This window comes from Choloepus didactylus, chromosome 9, assembly GCF_015220235.1.
Source record: "Choloepus didactylus isolate mChoDid1 chromosome 9, mChoDid1.pri, whole genome shotgun sequence".
NCBI lineage: Eukaryota > Metazoa > Chordata > Mammalia > Pilosa > Megalonychidae > Choloepus > Choloepus didactylus.
In genome coordinates, this window is record NC_051315.1 from 130446760 (window position 1) to 130464306 (window position 17547).

Sequence of the window (17547 nt, forward strand, 5' to 3'; positions counted from 1 at the left end):
ACGGGAGAAGGCTGTTTCCTGGGACGCGCCACCTCCCCGGGCCCCCGATCGACGACTTCACAACTCAGCTCTCTGCTCAAGCCTCTCTCTCTGCCACTCCCCAGGAGGATCAACCCCCACTGACGAAACAGAAGCCCTAGAGGTAGCTCCCACCACCTACCCCACACACCCACCTTCTCCCCTCCCACGTCTCCATCACCTCCTCTCATTTGCCACTCGCGTCCTTCCCCTCGGCCCCCCAAGCCAGTGAAGCTGGGGATGAACTCGGTCTTCACCCTACTCTGGGACCCCGCCGGCCTCCCTGGGGCTGTGGGATTTTTAAAAGTCCCCCCAATTCTGGAGCCCCCGTTTCCTCAGCTGGAACTGGGAATGGGGTCCATGCCCCAGCACGTCTCATGAAGTGTTATTCAAGTCAAAGGGAAAGCACTTTTGTTACTTTATGATTAAAATAATTCCAAGCAGAGGGATGTCCAGACATATCAAGAGAACTTTCAAAATGTAATGTCACATCAACTCCAATTTACCCCTCCCGGGAATATGTTTAAAGTCATTGCAATAAAGTCTCAGATGGTTGGAGAAATTATTGGTAGAACTGGGTCTGCCTGATTTTTTATTGCCACAGCATAAAGTGCAACTGGATTCTGATTTAAATTTTGCAAATGCACCTCCCACGTCCCATGTTTGTTACATGTATATGCTTTACGTGAGTCGGTGGTTTATTTGTTTTTTAAAATCACTCCTAGTAGCTGTTTTGCATAGACCCTACATTTGAATATATGCCACCATCTTGCTGTTCAAAAGAATGACTCCTAAACTTGATTATCACAGGGAAAATATTTTCATAAATTCTCCACCAAATGAGTGTTTTGTTATTTCTTACCTTCAGAAGGAGTTCAACTCTTAGTACTCCAGGACAGAGGGACTTGGAGGTGACCACCCTCACCTTGTGCCTCTTCATAGCTTTTGGAAAGCGATTCTTTGTGTCTGAGCACACTCTGAGCATGCCGACTTTTAGAAATCATTGCCATTTTCCTGGAGTAATTTTCCCAGAATTGTCACGAGCCCCTCAAATCCATTTATAAGGTGACTGGTTTATACATAGATCATGCAACAAGGTCTAATAACCTCCAAGCAAGAGGCTTGAGTCAGCCTTCAAAGCTCACTTTCTTGACCATGCACACTTTAAAAGTGCCCAGGCATGAAGTAAAAACACAACCACAAGAGTGAACATCACCCCAGGCACTTGGATCCCAGGAGTTCATCATGGAAGGAATGGACTGTGGGTACTTACAGGTTCTCCTGGGGTGACTCACTCCAGCGCCCGCCTGACTTCTACGGAAACCAACACCCAAAGGACCCCCCACCCATTCGGATGGCGAGAAGAGCATACGTACCTTGTGTGACAATGGTTGGGGGTTGCAAGACAATGTGCCTTTGGGCCACGCCAACAAGGTACGGCAGTAATTGTTCCTGGAGGTCCCCAAAGCTACGGAATTCCGGGACAGTGAACACCAGGTTGTCATCGGTAGCTACGTGCTGAAGCTCTGCCCTGGAGGCGGCCTGGGCTCCGAGGCCAAACGAGAACACGCTAGCCCCCTTCAGTGCTACCACCCCGTCGCGGATCTCGTCACTGGAAGGCCCGGCACTTACAAGGACCAGCACCTGGGGAACCCCTTCCTCCACTCGGCTGCCCCCCGCCCGGGTGAAGTGATGCTCAGCCACAAACTCAAGGGCAGAGCCAACATTGGCCAGCTCCCCACCGGTGAAGCTGAGGGCTTTCACCGCGTCCAGAACCTGGGCCTTGGTGGAGTGGGTGTTCAAGGAGAACACAGTTCTGGGCTCATCGCTAAACTGGACCACCCCCACTCGAATCTGCTGAGCTCCAACTGAGAGTCTCTCAAGGAGATTTACAAGGAAGTCTCGAATGATTGCGAAATTGATACTTCCGGTGTTGTTTGATCCATCAATAAGGAAAATAATGTCAGCAGAGTCTTGTGCTTTAAAAGAAAGAAATGCAAAAAAACGTGAAAGCGTTAGAACAAGTGATCACATGCATTTGTTCAGTGTTCTGACATGTTTCTTTGGAAACCAATAAGAAACACGAAATATGGACAATGAAACACATGTTGTTTAAGGAATGTGAAATTCTCTTTCAATTCTGCATTCTGAATGGATAAGAGGCAGCTTCTTAGTAATTATGGTGTAAAATGGGAGCATTCAGATCAACTTTTCATTTGTGCCATTTTTGTGGTTAAAGTTCAAAACATCAGCTCCACTTTTCTCAGGGAGAAATCTTGGGTACGTATTCTGGAGATGTCTAGCACAGTCAGAGAGGGAAATGCAGTTGCATGGAATTCTGCATTGCCACACCTATGGGAGAAAATAAATGGGTAAACTAACCAAACTCCAAAGAGTTCTAATGTCTGGACATTGCTCCAGCTTTCTTGTGTGATTACAAGAATTTTTTAGAACAAACCCATAGCTGCAAAACAGAATCTCAGATCTGTGCTTTGGTGACTCAGCACCCCAGGGTGCTGAACACTTGATTCCTTGAATAATTGTTGTTTCTTTCTTTTTCTTTAACAATCAAAAGCCTGAGCCCATGCGACTTTGTGAATCTGCAAGGAAGAACTAATACTACATCAGAAGCTTGTATTTTAGAATACCTTGATGAATTTTTGGTTTGATTTTCTTTTCTCACGTGACGCTCAGCGGTATGAAACTCCAAAGCTGGTCTGGGATTGGTCATAAATGATGTTTCTTTCATTCATTTTTTTCTGTTGCCTCTATATTCAGTCATATAATGCAGAACGATGTTAAACAGGGTGACATGGAACCAGTCATGACAAAATTATCCAACCTTATTTTTATGACAAACCAAACTGATTGTCTTGTGGGACCATGAGCATCTAATAAACCTTTAATCAGAATTAACCCTGGAGCTGTCACCATGGACAGATAAATGGCTAAGACCTCTCTTCTCCCTAAAATGGCAAACTTGAAACTTTCATTCTGTTACTGAGAATGGGGGTTACATCGGAGCATTGAGCAAACAGTAGCCATCAATAAATCTACAAACCAGAGAAGGATGTATCAAAGGCTCAGCTAAAATGTTTAAATCATACTGAATTAAACTAGAGTAAAAACAAAATAATTCTAGTAAATATTTTTAATAACTTAAGTGTGTTAGCAACAGGAGGAAGTTTTATGTGAAATATATGATATTTATATTCTAGGAGTCAATGAATCCCAGTCATTATTTAAGCTATAATTGTAATATCATATGTAAGACCATTCATTCTGGTCTTTTTTAAAGTATGAATGCTTTATAAAGTACTCATTTTTATGACAGTGAATACTTTATATTTACCATTTTTTTCCCTTATTACAATGAAATTGCTTTTGTTTTCACTGTGGAAATAGGATACAAAACTTGTCTCTTAAAATTGAGTAATTTTGCTGCAGTGAAATCACATTCTTACTCAAGCTCTCTCCTTAAATGAGCTGAAACAGGGATTGCTACCATCAGAACTTCTCTCTTGCTCTCTTTACATTCACAAAAATTCCTGACAACATCTTTTCAGAGGAATTATTTACATAAGGAAAGATAATAACTTGGAAATATTGCTGTTACAATCTTTTTGTAAGATATAATGTGAAGATAATTGTTTGTTACAGTAATTAAGGTCTTGTGTTCTCAGTAACTGTTACACAAAAATATTCCGCAAGACTGGGCCGTCGCTAAGAAATCCAAGGTATCTGTCACTCTTTGACCAAAACATGAGCTTCTAGAAGGATCTTGGGGAGGGTGCAGAGCCAGGGAATGGGACTTATGCTGCAGACCAAAGAACTGGCCCACATCCCCGCACCAGAGAGAGGTTCTAAAAATGACACAAAACCCAAACCTTTCCGAGGCCCAAACCAATGACCCAGAAGGACCTGGAGAATTTGCCACTTAGCACATTCTAGAAGGAACAACCATGGCCTTAGGGTCAATAAAAGAAAAACAACATCTAAATCATAGGATGGCACTATCCCTACTAATTTATTCCTAACGTTGGGGTTGCAATTTACAGTAGTAAAAATAAGAAGATAAAAGAGGCCTGAGGGGAAATCCTTGAACGTTTTCTTCTGAAAGGCTGAGCGTCTACAATAGCAAGTCATAGAAAAATGTTGGATAATTTGTCATCACTGAAAAATAAAATGCCACCGTCTTCCACACACACAATGATGCAACACACATAAATGCATGCTTGTTATCCAGGACAGCGGAGCCTCAGACAGACATGGGAACTGTGGCAGGGCACACCGGTGACCAAAATTAATGCCGAGAATAATTGGATCGCTCAAAAATAACTGTCGACGTTGCCTGGTTTTCTCCATTGATGGCTCCTGTCTCACACCCTTCATGGCATTTTCTATGGGGGAAATGTTTCGAAAATGTCTACGGGAAAGTCAAAGGCCCCTTAGCATTGGAAACACTATTTTCTTGAGCACATTTGTGTGGCCTCAGGAGATGCTTCCCTTATAAAAAGAAAAATTGCATTCTTATTTCCTATGCAGACTCTAAATAGTGGCTGTTTCATGAATTTTTCAAATCCTCATATTTTGCAGACAAACGAAAGCTCATGCCAAGATGTTCACTCAATACATAGCACCTTGAGCTTTCACTTTACTATAAAAGTTCTATACCCTAGTCACATACATTTTTTAAAGAATAACAAAGGAATTTTAAAAACACACAACTGATCACCGTTAGAGATCAATTACTTAAGTGGAGTTCGTTTAGAACAGTGGCAGGTATTAATCTTTTACGTGTTTATGTGTTTCATAATCAGTTACAATATATGGGAAAAGTTACCTAGTGAATGAACAGATAACCAATGGGAAGAAAAGATCCCCAACTGCTAGCCTAGCTATCGTGCCCTCCAAAACCCCCTTCCCAAAAACCATAAGTAGAGACATCATGATTACTATTATCTTATGTTTTGCTTTGGGGCATGCAGTGGGGCATGATGGAGGAACTGCAGAGTGAGGTTAATTAGAGAAGACAACATAAATGGATTAATAGTCCACCATGGTGCTGCTAGTGGCTTGGACACTAGAAGACAGAGATGCTTTCTTGGCATAAAAACAAAGGTTTTTATCATCTGTGTGGGAAAGTTTCTCTGTTGATTGGCTCATTTGTCATTCAATATGGGAAGCAAATTCTTCCACTACATGGTGGTTAAACATAAAGGCGAACTCATCTATTCTTTTCCCTGAGTTTGCCAAAACATCAGTAAAGATGTCCCGTTTCTCTACCAATCCTCTTCACCACTTTCAACGTGTTTGTTATTGTCCCTGTGTTCAAAAATGTGATGGATCAGTGAATTACTGCTTTTAAGAATATTGCAGAAATAAAGAGTGGGTCGTTAGAGACCCCTCTTTTGTCATTTCCTTGTAACCTGGCGTTCTGGTCTGGGATGCTCTCAGGATACGTACCTTCTTTTCCCGAAATCCCACAGAATCGATGCGTGTGTGAAATGGCAGACGCGAGGGCTGACATTTGGAAGCAGAAAACCTCCCCTCTTATAAATGAGAATTATCGAGTCTTTTCAGTGCTAGCGATAAATAATCCAGGCTGTTGCTCTCCCTCCAGACTGTTGCTCTCCCTCCTTCCTCTTGCAAAGTAGATGGGCTGGTAGGGACATTGGCCCTCCAACCCCATCAAAGCCCCTATCATGGGTAACCACTGGGAAACCATGGGTTGGTTAATTCTGAAACCCTTCTCTTAACCACATTCTGCCCACGCTCAAGACATTCTGCTGACATCCAGCAGTGTGCTATCTGAAACCCTGTAATGAAAAACTTCACCTAGTACTCTTCCCCTGCAACTCCCCCACTACTGAAATCACAATCCAGAAGGCTCTCCTTTCCCCAGACTTCTGCTCTGTCCACCCTTCTACAGGTCACTCCCATTTGGCCCTTCATATTACTCGATGTGCATCTCCAAGCCCCAACTCTTTCTTCTTCATGCTCCATCTGCCATCTTGAATGAGCCTTCCACCACTCGCTTCCTGACTCCCATCTCCTGCACCGCTCTGGATGGTGACCACTTTTACAAGTGTAAGAGAACAGCTGACTGTAAATCTCACTCATCATGACCACTTCTTCTCTGTCCTGCCTGCCCAACTAGGCCTGCTAGACCACCCACTCTTCATCTGTTGTTCAAATAATCCTCCACTTCCTGTTGGCAGTTGAGTTCGCTGAAGAAGTTCTCCACCGTTCCTAAATGGGTTCAGTTCCATATTCTTCCCTGCATCCACACTTCACACCCCTTTGAGAACCAGCCTCCCAAGACTTCAGCTTCCTCACCTCCACTTGTCCTCTGTCTATTGCCCTCCAACCACTGAGGCCCAATGTCAGCACCACCGAAACTCCTCTACCCTGACCGTCTGCCCTCCTAAGTCTCCCTCCTCGCAGCAGCAGTGGCCTCCCTGCTCACAAACTCAGCCCTTCTAGGACCCGTACCCCTCATCCTGACCTCTCATCCTTTGGCTCCTCAGCAGGCTCCCTACCCAGCCAGGACCCCATAGGGGCTACTTCAGGATTACTTGCTACCACCCAAGAGTTCCTCCCCAAGAAGATTTTCCTCTTGTCTGTCCACTAATCTTCTTCCTCCCAAAGAAGATTTTCCTCTTATCTCTCCGGTAACTCCTTCTATTCCTGGAGTGCTGAGATATCTGCAGAAAGTCATGGTGCCAGGCTAATGGAGATGACCAACAGCATACTCTCTGCCAACAGCTGAGCATTGTTGCAAGATAGCAATTGCTTCATGAATGTTTTGTGACTCTTCATCACATTCCTGTAGTAACTGTTCAGAAATAACTCCAATTCCTCCAAGCTCCCAAACCCAACTGCTTCCCTCCCTCTGTCATCTTCCTTTGAGATGACTGATGTCAATTCAACTTGAACTGTTGCAACTTCCCTCTTATCCACCTCAAAATGGAAACAAAGTCCCCTTTCTTTTCCCTTCCTTCCATCTCAGAGGAGGTGTCAACTCTCCTTTCTGGAGTTCACCCCCGCCCCAATGTCCTTGATCCCACCCTAATTTCATGCCCATTCTGTCCAGAATATGTTGACTTCAACTCTCAAATGGCTGCATGGACTCATTTTCTAACACAGGGAGGAGGTTCCTCCTCCCAGCCCACCACTTACGAGTGAGCCTATCCCTAGACACTACCTAAAATTGCCATAGTATGGTACATCTTGAAATGAACACGTCAAATTCATTCTCCATCTGCCTTTTAGGCACATAGTGCTGGAAAGGGAGCTAACAGGCTTGACTGGTTAAATAACTTGTCAGACAACTAGCTCCACACATACCATCGTGAAACAGCATGTCGATGCAATGTTCACGCATTATCAACACTTCCAGAATGTCACTGATGGGCGCCATGAGAATTGGAAGAGCCTCTGTGGGCACAGCCATGGCTATGGCATGGAGGAGACACAGAAGGACCTCTTGGGAACGGGAAAATCTCTATTTTGGAAGGGAACCACAGAAGACTGTGCAAACCTTTGTTTTTAGACCTCCGAATACTCATCTCTTCCCTGATCCGCCCACCACCTTTTAGCCACAGTGTTGCTTTAATGCCAGCAGTCGCCAAGCTCATCTCTAGAGAACAGCAGGGCAGGAAGCAGCCGGGCGGTGTCGCCATTACCTGTGATGTCTTTAAGGGTTTCTGTGACTCCAGACCTTTCTGGAGTCAGGGATGAGTGAACACAGGACACTAAGTTTCCTACTATGTCATGAAGTGAGGTAAAATTCTCTAGGTTGAAAACATGCTTATTGAGTGGTTCACTTGCTATTTCTTTTAACGCTCCTTCATCTGCATCCTCAACTCCGATTGCAAACACGTTAACATCAGCGGACTTAAGTTCGCCTGAGGGCAGAGCAAGGCTGTCCTCCAAGGGTCCATAGGTTAGAACTACGATAACCTGGGGGACTCCATCACTGGCCCGGCTTCCAGCAGCCTCTGTCAGGTGATTTTGTATTACGTACTCTAATCCTTTTCCAGTCTGATTGCGTCCCCCAAGGTAAGACATGTTGGAAATATGGGAAAGGACTTCTTGTTTAGTGCGATAGGTATTTAACCGGAACTCGGTATGTGGGTTTCCGTTGAACTGGACCAGAGCAAAATGGAAATCATTTTCTCCCACCGCTAAAGATTTTATAACATCATAGAGAAACTCTCGAACAAGTTGGAAATGTTCCTTTCCAATGCTCCAAGAGGAATCCACTAGAAATATTATATCGGCCGTGGCACCATTTTTGACATCTTTAAAAAAAGACATTGGTTTAGAATTTTCTACTGTTCAAGCAATCACCTTCTAGCAGCCCAAAATCCTCCTAAATTAATTCGGCTGATGCTTGCTATGACTAAACAACTCACATGTCACTTACAGTGCAGACAGGAAGACTACTTACCTGGGCAGCAGGGACGTGACACCTGGGCTCAACTGCTGAGGGCACCAGTCACTGCCCCAAGTCCCACGTGCAATGACCACTAAACACGAGCCAGTAACACACTCCACAGTAGAAAACAAGTCCTTTTCCTGGGTGTGTTTTAACTCAGGTGTGGTTCTTTGCAGTAGTTTGAGCCCTAAGACCTACCTGATCAGACCAGAGGGGTATCTTATGCTAGGTAAACCAACCACCATTTTACAAATTCATTCTTCAGGTTGGGGTGTGAAACTGGACCTCGACAAGAAGGAAAAGTGAAAACTACTACGGTTTTACATTAACAACGCCCTGTGCTTTGGGTAATTTGGTAGAAAAATAAATGTACCAGATTCATCTTCAAGTGAGGAAGAACTGTGCAAATGGGGAGGAGGGCAGACGTCTCCTTTTTCCCTGATTTTTGAGCATGGCACAAGGTACCCTCTCTAGTTGCTACATGTTTTTTGGAGGCAGAAAAGCCTTCACAGACACTGAGCATGATTTATCGCTTTCAAAGATGAATGTAGTTTCCCTCAACAGTAGAAGCAAGAGGCTTGGGTACCAAACCATCGGACCTGGGGCAGGGCCTTCTGCGGCTGCAGGCGGCCAGCTGTCCACAGCACATCCTGGACTCCACTCGCCTCGGGCTGCTGTGACACCCCCATCGGGGGGGACTAGCCTCCCTTCCATCCTGGTTTGATAGGAGAATCCCTGGCAGAGGCTCCAGCCCTCCAGGCAGGAAGAGGGAGGCCCAGCCAGTCATTTCGAGCTTATAAACTACCATTTTAAATGCACAAGGCATTTCTTGCTTTTCTAAAATACTGCAAGTAAACTTTTAACAGGATTAATTAGAATCTATCTTTTAAAATCATTTTGGGGAAACTGTTTTTTAAAGGACCAATGCCTAAAAAGATGAGAAAATGCCTTTCTGGGTACAAAGTTAGAGAGAGGGTGATCTTTGTTTTCCCCGGGAAATGAATTTTTACTCTTGATAGTCACTTTCTCATGGTTTCATGTGTTAAGAGACCAACCAATGCCAGGCAATGTGAAAGGCTCTTCAGATAATGAGACATTTGAGACACAAGCATTCTGCTCACATCCGATACAAAACCAAACCACTTGCAAAGCAACTCCAAGATAGCAAACCCAGGTTTTAGGAAAAACAAGCATCTCTCCCTGGATAAAGTAAATGAAAACAGCTGTAAAATAAATGAATACCTTGTAATACATGGCTTGTCTATCTCTTGAAAACATGTTCCATGATGTCTAAGACCTAAACTTAGAGAACTGTTTCTTTTTATGAAAGTAAGAGATGTTTCTGATCTTACCTGCTTGTTGTTGTTGGGCACAAGTCAAGGAAAGGCCTGAGAGAAAGAGGCAAAAGATGGCCAGCAAAGGCGAGTGCCGATGCTTCCTCATTTTGAGTTTTTCTAAGCACCAAGTATGGACCTAAGGGGGAAAACAAGGCAGAGAGGAATGATCAGTTTTTGAATCGTGCTGCACAATCCCTCAGAGATAAGAAACACCGCTTTCTCTGCCATCATTCTTGGGACAAGCAGCAAATGGATAGACAGACAGATAGATGATGATGATGATGATGACGAAGAAGAAGATAGATAGATAGATAGATAGATAGATAGATAGATAGATAGATGATAATGATGATGATGACGAAGAAGAAGATAGATAGATAGATGATAATGATGATGACGAAGAAGAAGATAGATAGATAGATGATAGAGATGATAGATATAGATAGATGATAGATAGCTATAGATATAGATAGATTAGATAGATAGATAGATATAGATAGGTGATAGATAGAGATGATAGATAATAGATGATTGATAGAAGATAGATAATATAGATATAGATAGATGATAGATTGAGATAGATAGATAGATGATAGATAGATATAGATAGATGATAGATGGATAGATAGATACATAGATACATAGATAGTTACAGATAGATGATAAATAGATACAGATAGATGTTAGATACATTGGATAGATAAGTAGATAAATTAGATGATAGATAGATATAGACAGGAAGATGGATGGATGATAGATGGATAGATAGAAAAATGGATGATAGAAAGATGGATGGATGATAGGTATAGATGATAAAACATACATACATATGTAGATGCATGAATACATACATAATTGATAGAATAAAGAAAAATAGGAAGGAAGGAAGGACTATAAATACCTATAAATTTATATCTAAACTATATCTATAAATTGATTGATGCGCGAGAGGTGACTGGAGAGCACGCTCTGCCTCTGAGACCTGGGGCCTCCTGTAAATAGCGAGACCCTCATGACCCTCCTTTCCCTTCGACGGGGACCGCTCAGCTCACTCTTCTGGCTGAACATTCTTAAACATAACCCAAATAACAGTTCAAAGAAGACAATTACATATTTTTAAAAGGATATTCACTATGGTTTTGCTACAAATATTCTCTTTCTTTAAACAATACTAACTAACGAATCAAGGATTTATCTCTCATGAAAAATAGTTTTGATTAAACACATAAATGAGAATATTTGAATTAGTGACTAATACTTTGGCCATCCAAGGCCAGAAAACTTTGCAAGTACATCTGTTTTCCTCTCAAACCGAGGCAGGCAGCAATGGAATATTTCTGAACAAATGTCAGAACAAAATAAAGCCGGAAGTGAAGGTACACAAGGCACAAAAAGTGGAAGGGTTCTCATACCAGCTTCACTTTGCAAATCACATTTGAAGGAAACCACAGGAAAGCTTCAGTTCCTTGGGGAGAAGAGGTTTCACCCAAATTTCAACATGTGGAGACCTAACCACAGCAACTGGTTCTATTTTGTATCTTCCCCTTATTCTCTATTAATATTTAGCACTTTCCCTCCAGTGAAAACCTGTTATTTGCCCACCTCTGATCTCAGAAGGGACAAACCCAGGGATGTTCAATTCGCCAGACTGCCCAGCCAGACTTCAGGCTCACTGCTCTTTGCACACAGTCTCCCACATCCACGCACCAGCCAGTGGACTTCAAGCTGGCCGAGCTCAAATTCCATGTGGCCTGTGTCACCTGAAAACTTTTCCCTGCAAATGACACTTCTTGGCCCCACCCCAAATCAGAAAAGCACCACCATCCCCCAGCCTTCATGTCCACCTCTACCCCACCAAGCCCCAGGTCCGTGAGAGCTCCCTGGGGCTGGGATCATCCTAAGACCCCTCCAGGGAGTGGGATTTCTCCCTCCAGGCTCAGGACCTCTTACCAGGGCCGCACCTCTTTCCTCCTCACCTTTACTCAAAGCTCTTGGCTTCCCCAACTTCTCTAAGGGCTGCAGCCAGGGCCCACCCCAGGGGCGTGCAGCCCCTCACACAGATGTGCGCTGCCCTTGGTTAATGCTTTACTGTCACTGTTTTGAAATTCTTAATGACTTTTGACAAGAGCCACACATACTCATACATACACACCCTTTTTAGTCTTGCCCACAGTGTTGCTGGCCATGGCTGCAGCTGTTGCCCGATTCCTCAGCTTTTCAACAGTGACGCATCTTTTACAGACTGTGCAGGGGTTCCCTGGCCAGAGGTTTGGGTAACAGCATGGAGGGAGGGTGCATTGACAACACAAGTAGGCCAGAACATTATCAAACCACTGTCTTTTATGTCATGTTTTCAGAAGCACCTACTAGGTACCAGGTTCATAACTGATCTTTGCTTTATCCTTCTAGTAGATGCTAATCTCCAAGGTTACACTGAAGTCTCTGGGGCTCAGAGAGATATTGGCCCAAGACAAAAGGCCATTCAGGGGCATCTCGGTGTGCAAATGGCACCCACCCTTGGAAAGTTAAGAAGAGAGGATAAAGGAAAGACTTTTAATATTCCATGACAATACATCAATCATGTTCAGTAGCCCGAATTTGGGGTTGTTTAGGAATCGGATAAGGAGCCATGACCTTGGGGAAAGACAAATCGCTTGGAGTCAGATAAACGCGGATCCTGGTGGGCTGATCAGTTAATCTCACTAAACCCCAGCTTCTGCACCTATAAAATGAGAACAATAATTGCAATACAACCTCCCTAGCCGGGTTTTGGTGAGGATCGCATGGCAGGCTGTTTGCTAAATACCCAACACAGACTGGATAGTTAGTGGATTACAACTACCATTCTCTTCCAACATTTCCCAAAGGGTCCTCCATGGAACACTCATCCATGAGTTGTTCTGAGGGAAAAGAGGAAGGGGTTCCATGAGCAGCCAGAGTTTGGGAGGCACTGATACCAAACCCCTTCTGGAAGGGTTACAACATGTGTTAACCTGTATTGGCTCTGAGAAGAAACCTGTTGTGCTTTACTTAACCCAGCATTTCCCAAACATATTTTTCATAAATCTTGTTTCAAAACTGCCTATTAACATGCCATGAAACAAGCTGCCATGAAACAAGTTGCACAGAGCACCCCTTGCGAGAAGTAGGCTCTTCATTCCCATGCCTTAGTTTGCAAAAGGATTCACAATTCTGTAGCATCAGTGAAAGGTAGTGCAAGCTGCCCAAGACTCCACCTGACCCAGGCCATGGGGGTTTGCAGCTGTCTGTTCTCTGGGACTCTTGTAATTGCCAGGAGGGACCCAGGATCCATGTCCCTTGATGGTGGAGCTCACCCCTTCCCAGTGACTGGGTGAGAGGCCTGGGTTATGAACATGACCCAAGTCTCATCCTAGAGACCTCCGCCAACTGCAGGGGGCTCTGAGGGGTGGGGGAGGGGCTCTGAGGGATGGGGGAGGGGCTCTGGGGTGCGGGGAGGGGCAGCACCATTGCTGCCATCAGCACAAACCTTCACGGTGCTAGTTGATTATCGGTTATTTTTCCCTTGGGCATGATTTCAGGAAATGCTACCCAATTTGGGAAATGATATAGCATAAACTATAGTTAAGCAGAAAACTCCATCTGGTTTAAAAAACTGAGCTGCATTTACTCTAGGGAGATTGGATTACCTCATAACTTATATCCCACTGTTATGGTTTGGTTTTAAGGTTAAAAAGACAACCTTATAGTGAATTACAACGTGAAAAGGCATTCAGCATCCATATGAGTAGAAATCAAAAACACCTTTCTCATTAGTTTTCAAGTACAAGTTGGATTTCTTCAAATGTAATTTTTTTTCCATTTCATAATCCTAGATTTCTAAATGTGTATAAATTGTTTTCAATCTCCTGCCTTGGAAATGGTTTGGCTCTTCCCTGGGGTTGGCTAGGGGATACGGGAGCGAACTGGGCACATGAAGTGGTTGAACGACACCCAAACTGTGGAGAAGTCTGGAAGATTTCATGCAGCCTTGGAAGAAATGGGGCCGGGAAAATTCACCCACCAGGTCTTCAAAGAAAAGTGTTACCCAGTGAGGGGTAACACTGAACCCCCAAAAACGTAACCTCCAATTTAACAGCAATGATATAAACTTTGCATCTCTTTTTTGGACGTGTGATCAATTTTGGAAGCTCAAAGGGGAAAAAAAGTACAACTAAACACATACATGCATGGACCCCTTTACTGTAGTTAAATAACATGATATCCAGCCTTTCTTCTAAATAAAATTTGGAAAGGAAGAAGAGAAGACATATATGGCAACAAGATGTTAGGTTTTAGGAAGAAGACTTGAGTCTGATGAAAGTGAAAAAGAATCTGATGAAACATTCAGACCTGGCACAAAACTCTCTCTTCCCCTAAGTGGTATGGTCAGAGCTCGACATCAACTGTCTGCGGGGACCAAGCTTCAGAGGGTCTGGGCAATCCATAGATGTGTGTCTCCCCTCATCATGGTCCACTGGGCAATGCCAGAATTCCAATGTCCTCCCACAACTAATGCAGCTGGTGAGAAGGACCATCTGGTGTTTTCAACCTTGCCACCTGGAGACCAATGGCATGGAGCAATCTGTCCGGCCGGAGGCAGGGGGCTAGTGTGCAGACAGACCGCTTAGCCAGATGGCAAAGACGGCCATGGGGAGCACAGCGCAGCCCCTTGGTGAGGCCACCTCAGGGCAGGGGTCATGAGGATGCAAAGGAAACCTGGGGCTCAGTCCCATCTTCTGGCTCTTGACTCCCTCCTTGAGGTCAGGCCAGAAGGAGGAGCTGGAGTCAGAAGGAGGAGCTGGAGTCAAAACCCTGCAGCCCAGCTTCAAGGAGGAGTGGACCACAGACCCTCGGTGTGGATCACAGACCCTCGGTGTGGCCTGCCAAAAACCGGCGGAGGAGAGGAAGACAAAACCATAAAAGAGGGGAGGAATTCCAAGACGTGTCTTTGGATTTCCAGGGAAAGTCAACAAAAAGTTTCACCTGTGACAGAATTAACCTACTCTGCAATTCAAATTCTGGGGGCTTGAAAATGTGATGGCATTGGCCAAACTAGAACCACCTGTCCATACAACTTTTTCTTGGAAATGTTTGAGTAGTGAGAAGGAAATATTATAATGATGTTTAGGAGGCCAGTTGTGCCGGTTAGTATACATTATGTTCCCCAGAAAAAGCCATATTCTTTGATGCAATCCTGTGTGGGCAGACATATTAGTGTTGATTAGACTGTAATTCTTTGAGTGTTTCCATGAGGATGCGCCCCACCCAACTGTAGGTGAGAACTCTGATCAGATAATTTCCATGGAGAAGTGGCCCCGCCCATTCAGCATGGGCCGTAATTAGTTTACTGGAGCACTATATAAGCTCAGACAGAAGAAGCAAGCTTGCTACAGCCAAGACGGACACTTCGAAGAATGCACAGGAGCTGAGAGAGGAGCTGAGACATTCATTTGAAGACTGCCGTGGGAAGCTGATGCAGATATTTTGGAGAAGGCCATTTTGAAACGCAACCTGGGAACAAGCAAACACCAGCCACGTGCCTTCCCAGCTAACAGAGGTTTTCTGGATGCTATTGGCCATCCTCCAGTGAAGGTACCCGATTGTCGGTGCATTACGCTGGACACTTCATGGGCTTAAGACTATAACTGTGTAACCAAATAAACCCCATTTTATAAAAGCCAATCCATCTCTGGTGTTTTGCATTCTGGTAGCATTAGCAAACTGGAACACCAGTCATCAAAAGAACATATTCCTTCCTGCAGTAAATCAACAGTGAGTGATGATAACGGCAGCACTGCTAAAGTACAGTCCAATTGTCTTGGTTTGAAATGGTCAACCACTGCTTCTCACTGAGATACACCATACAGAGGAGCCGTCTTCAACCCCAGGCGCTCAGGTTCAAAAGTTTAGCCTCGGCCATGTCGGTGTTCGTGGAACTCCCCCAGGAAGTGTGGAAACCCACTGCCCAGCCAGGCACCCCGGATGGCCCACCCTGCGCATAGCCCCAGCAGCCTGCCCTGTTTGCTCTCAGCATTCAACAGCCCCATGCTGTATCCTGGGAATCATCCAGGACTTTCCATCAAGCCCAACTTTCTTTCCCCATCCTCTGCTGGATGCGTTCCTGAGTTTTACTTAGAGGAAAAAAAAAAAAAAAAAAGAGAAAGCAAGCAAATGCAATGCCTGTGATTTTGTGTGTGTGCTCTCAATTAATTGATGACATATACCCTTTAGAATGATGTAAAAGTACATTATACCTGTGCTATTCGTCAGTCTTTCTGTTCAAATTGAACACCAGATTTTTAAATCAGGAATAAACATCCTACTAGAACATTATTTTTATGGCAAAATTGGGTTTGCCCTCTTTACTGAAATTTACCAAATTCTTTCCAGGAATGATGCCTGTCCTTTCCAAACCAACTGGTAATATTATGATTGGTTCTAGATCAGTTGGTTAATACGGGATCCACAGATTCAAAGGATCTGTGAGCCTCCCACAATTGTGTGCAAAATTGTCTGTGTTTGAGGATTTTCCTGGGGCTGGGGTCCGCGTTCTTGTGCAATTCCAAAAGGCGTGGATGCCAGACCGCTCCCAAAGTGCAGGCACCACTGCTCCAGTCAAAGCTGTTATCGTAAATCCTTTCCAGGGATCCAGTTCAGTTAATTTAAATATCTGGCCCATGCACAAAATGCAAGCTCTTATGTTAGTATTTGAGAATTAGAACATGAGAACATTACAGAGTCTCATCAGAAAGGCCCAGGCTATGTCACCTGTGTGGGAGAAACCTGGCGTGAGCGGAGGCCGCCTGACCGCTGCTGGCGGCGAACGGGAGGTGCTGCAGTTTCCTCTGCGGACAGAACACGGGGTGGATCGGGCTTTCCAGACGTCACCGCACATCTGTGTTAAACGCTGAGCCATGTTTGCAAATTGTTTTTTTATCTCCTGTACCTCGCACAGAATCAGATCTGATTTCTTTGAACCCACTCAGCCCGCCATATGCTAAACATCGAGTGGGGTCACTATTGAGCAATTAATTCCAAATACTTCACAGCCTTCTATAGAGCCAACGCAATCCGAGTCAGGGGAGGATGACATCTGTCACGCATTTTTAAGCAACTGGTTGCTTACTTCAACCATCACCTCAGCAAAAGGAGTTTTAAATGCTTTGAAAATCTTATGTGACGATTTTTGCTTCCAAGATATTAAGCTTTAAAAGGGCAGCTCCCTAAATGAAGTGCTTCCCATTGAAACAGAAAGTAAATATATACATTTGTTACAGTGCACAGGAATTATCTTTTCCAAAAGTCTGCCCAGCTTGTAAGGAAAGGGGAGGCGGGGGGAGAGGGGGTTGGGGAAGGGAAGAAAGATGAGAAGAGAGGGGAAGCAGGGGGGAGTAGGGGAGGGGAAGGGGCAAGAGGAGAGGAGGGGAAGGAAGAGGGGGAAGAGGAGGGGGAGGGGAGGGGGAGAGGAGAAGGGGGAGCAGCTCTTCAAACTGAAAAAGCAGGACAGGAGATTCTGCCTGGGGGTAAGGAAGTGTCCAGGCTCCACTGTTGATTAATCAACAGGCCTGGTTTGGCCAAGCTGAATTCCCACGTGGGAAAAACGCCTTCGTCTCCACATCCTTTTTCTCTGCCATCATGCTTAGAAGTCATGTGGCTCAAGGCTTCCTAGCCCAGCTGGTGTTTTTCTTTGTAATTAAATCTATTCTGCCATTTATCATGTCCTAGAGT

General features: G+C 44.5%; 1 protein-coding gene across 5 annotated transcripts in view; it reads right to left on the reverse strand.

The window, feature by feature from the left end:
* COL6A3 (collagen type VI alpha 3 chain) overlaps positions 1 to 17547 on the reverse strand; it is an 87271-nt gene that overhangs the window by 61873 nt on the left and 7851 nt on the right. For 2 of the 5 annotated variants that reach the window (XM_037849568.1, XM_037849566.1), the window contains exons 2-4: positions 9814 to 9934; positions 7707 to 8324; positions 1395 to 1997 (exon numbers count right to left, since the gene is read on the reverse strand). In XM_037849568.1, the coding sequence (XP_037705496.1) occupies positions 1395 to 1997; positions 7707 to 8324; positions 9814 to 9904 (1312 nt within the window). In that variant the 5' untranslated portion in view covers positions 9905 to 9934. The remainder of the gene's footprint in view (positions 1 to 1394; positions 1998 to 7706; positions 8325 to 9813; positions 9935 to 17547) is intronic. The other 3 variants (XM_037849571.1, XM_037849570.1, XM_037849569.1) reach the window with 2 other exon arrangements.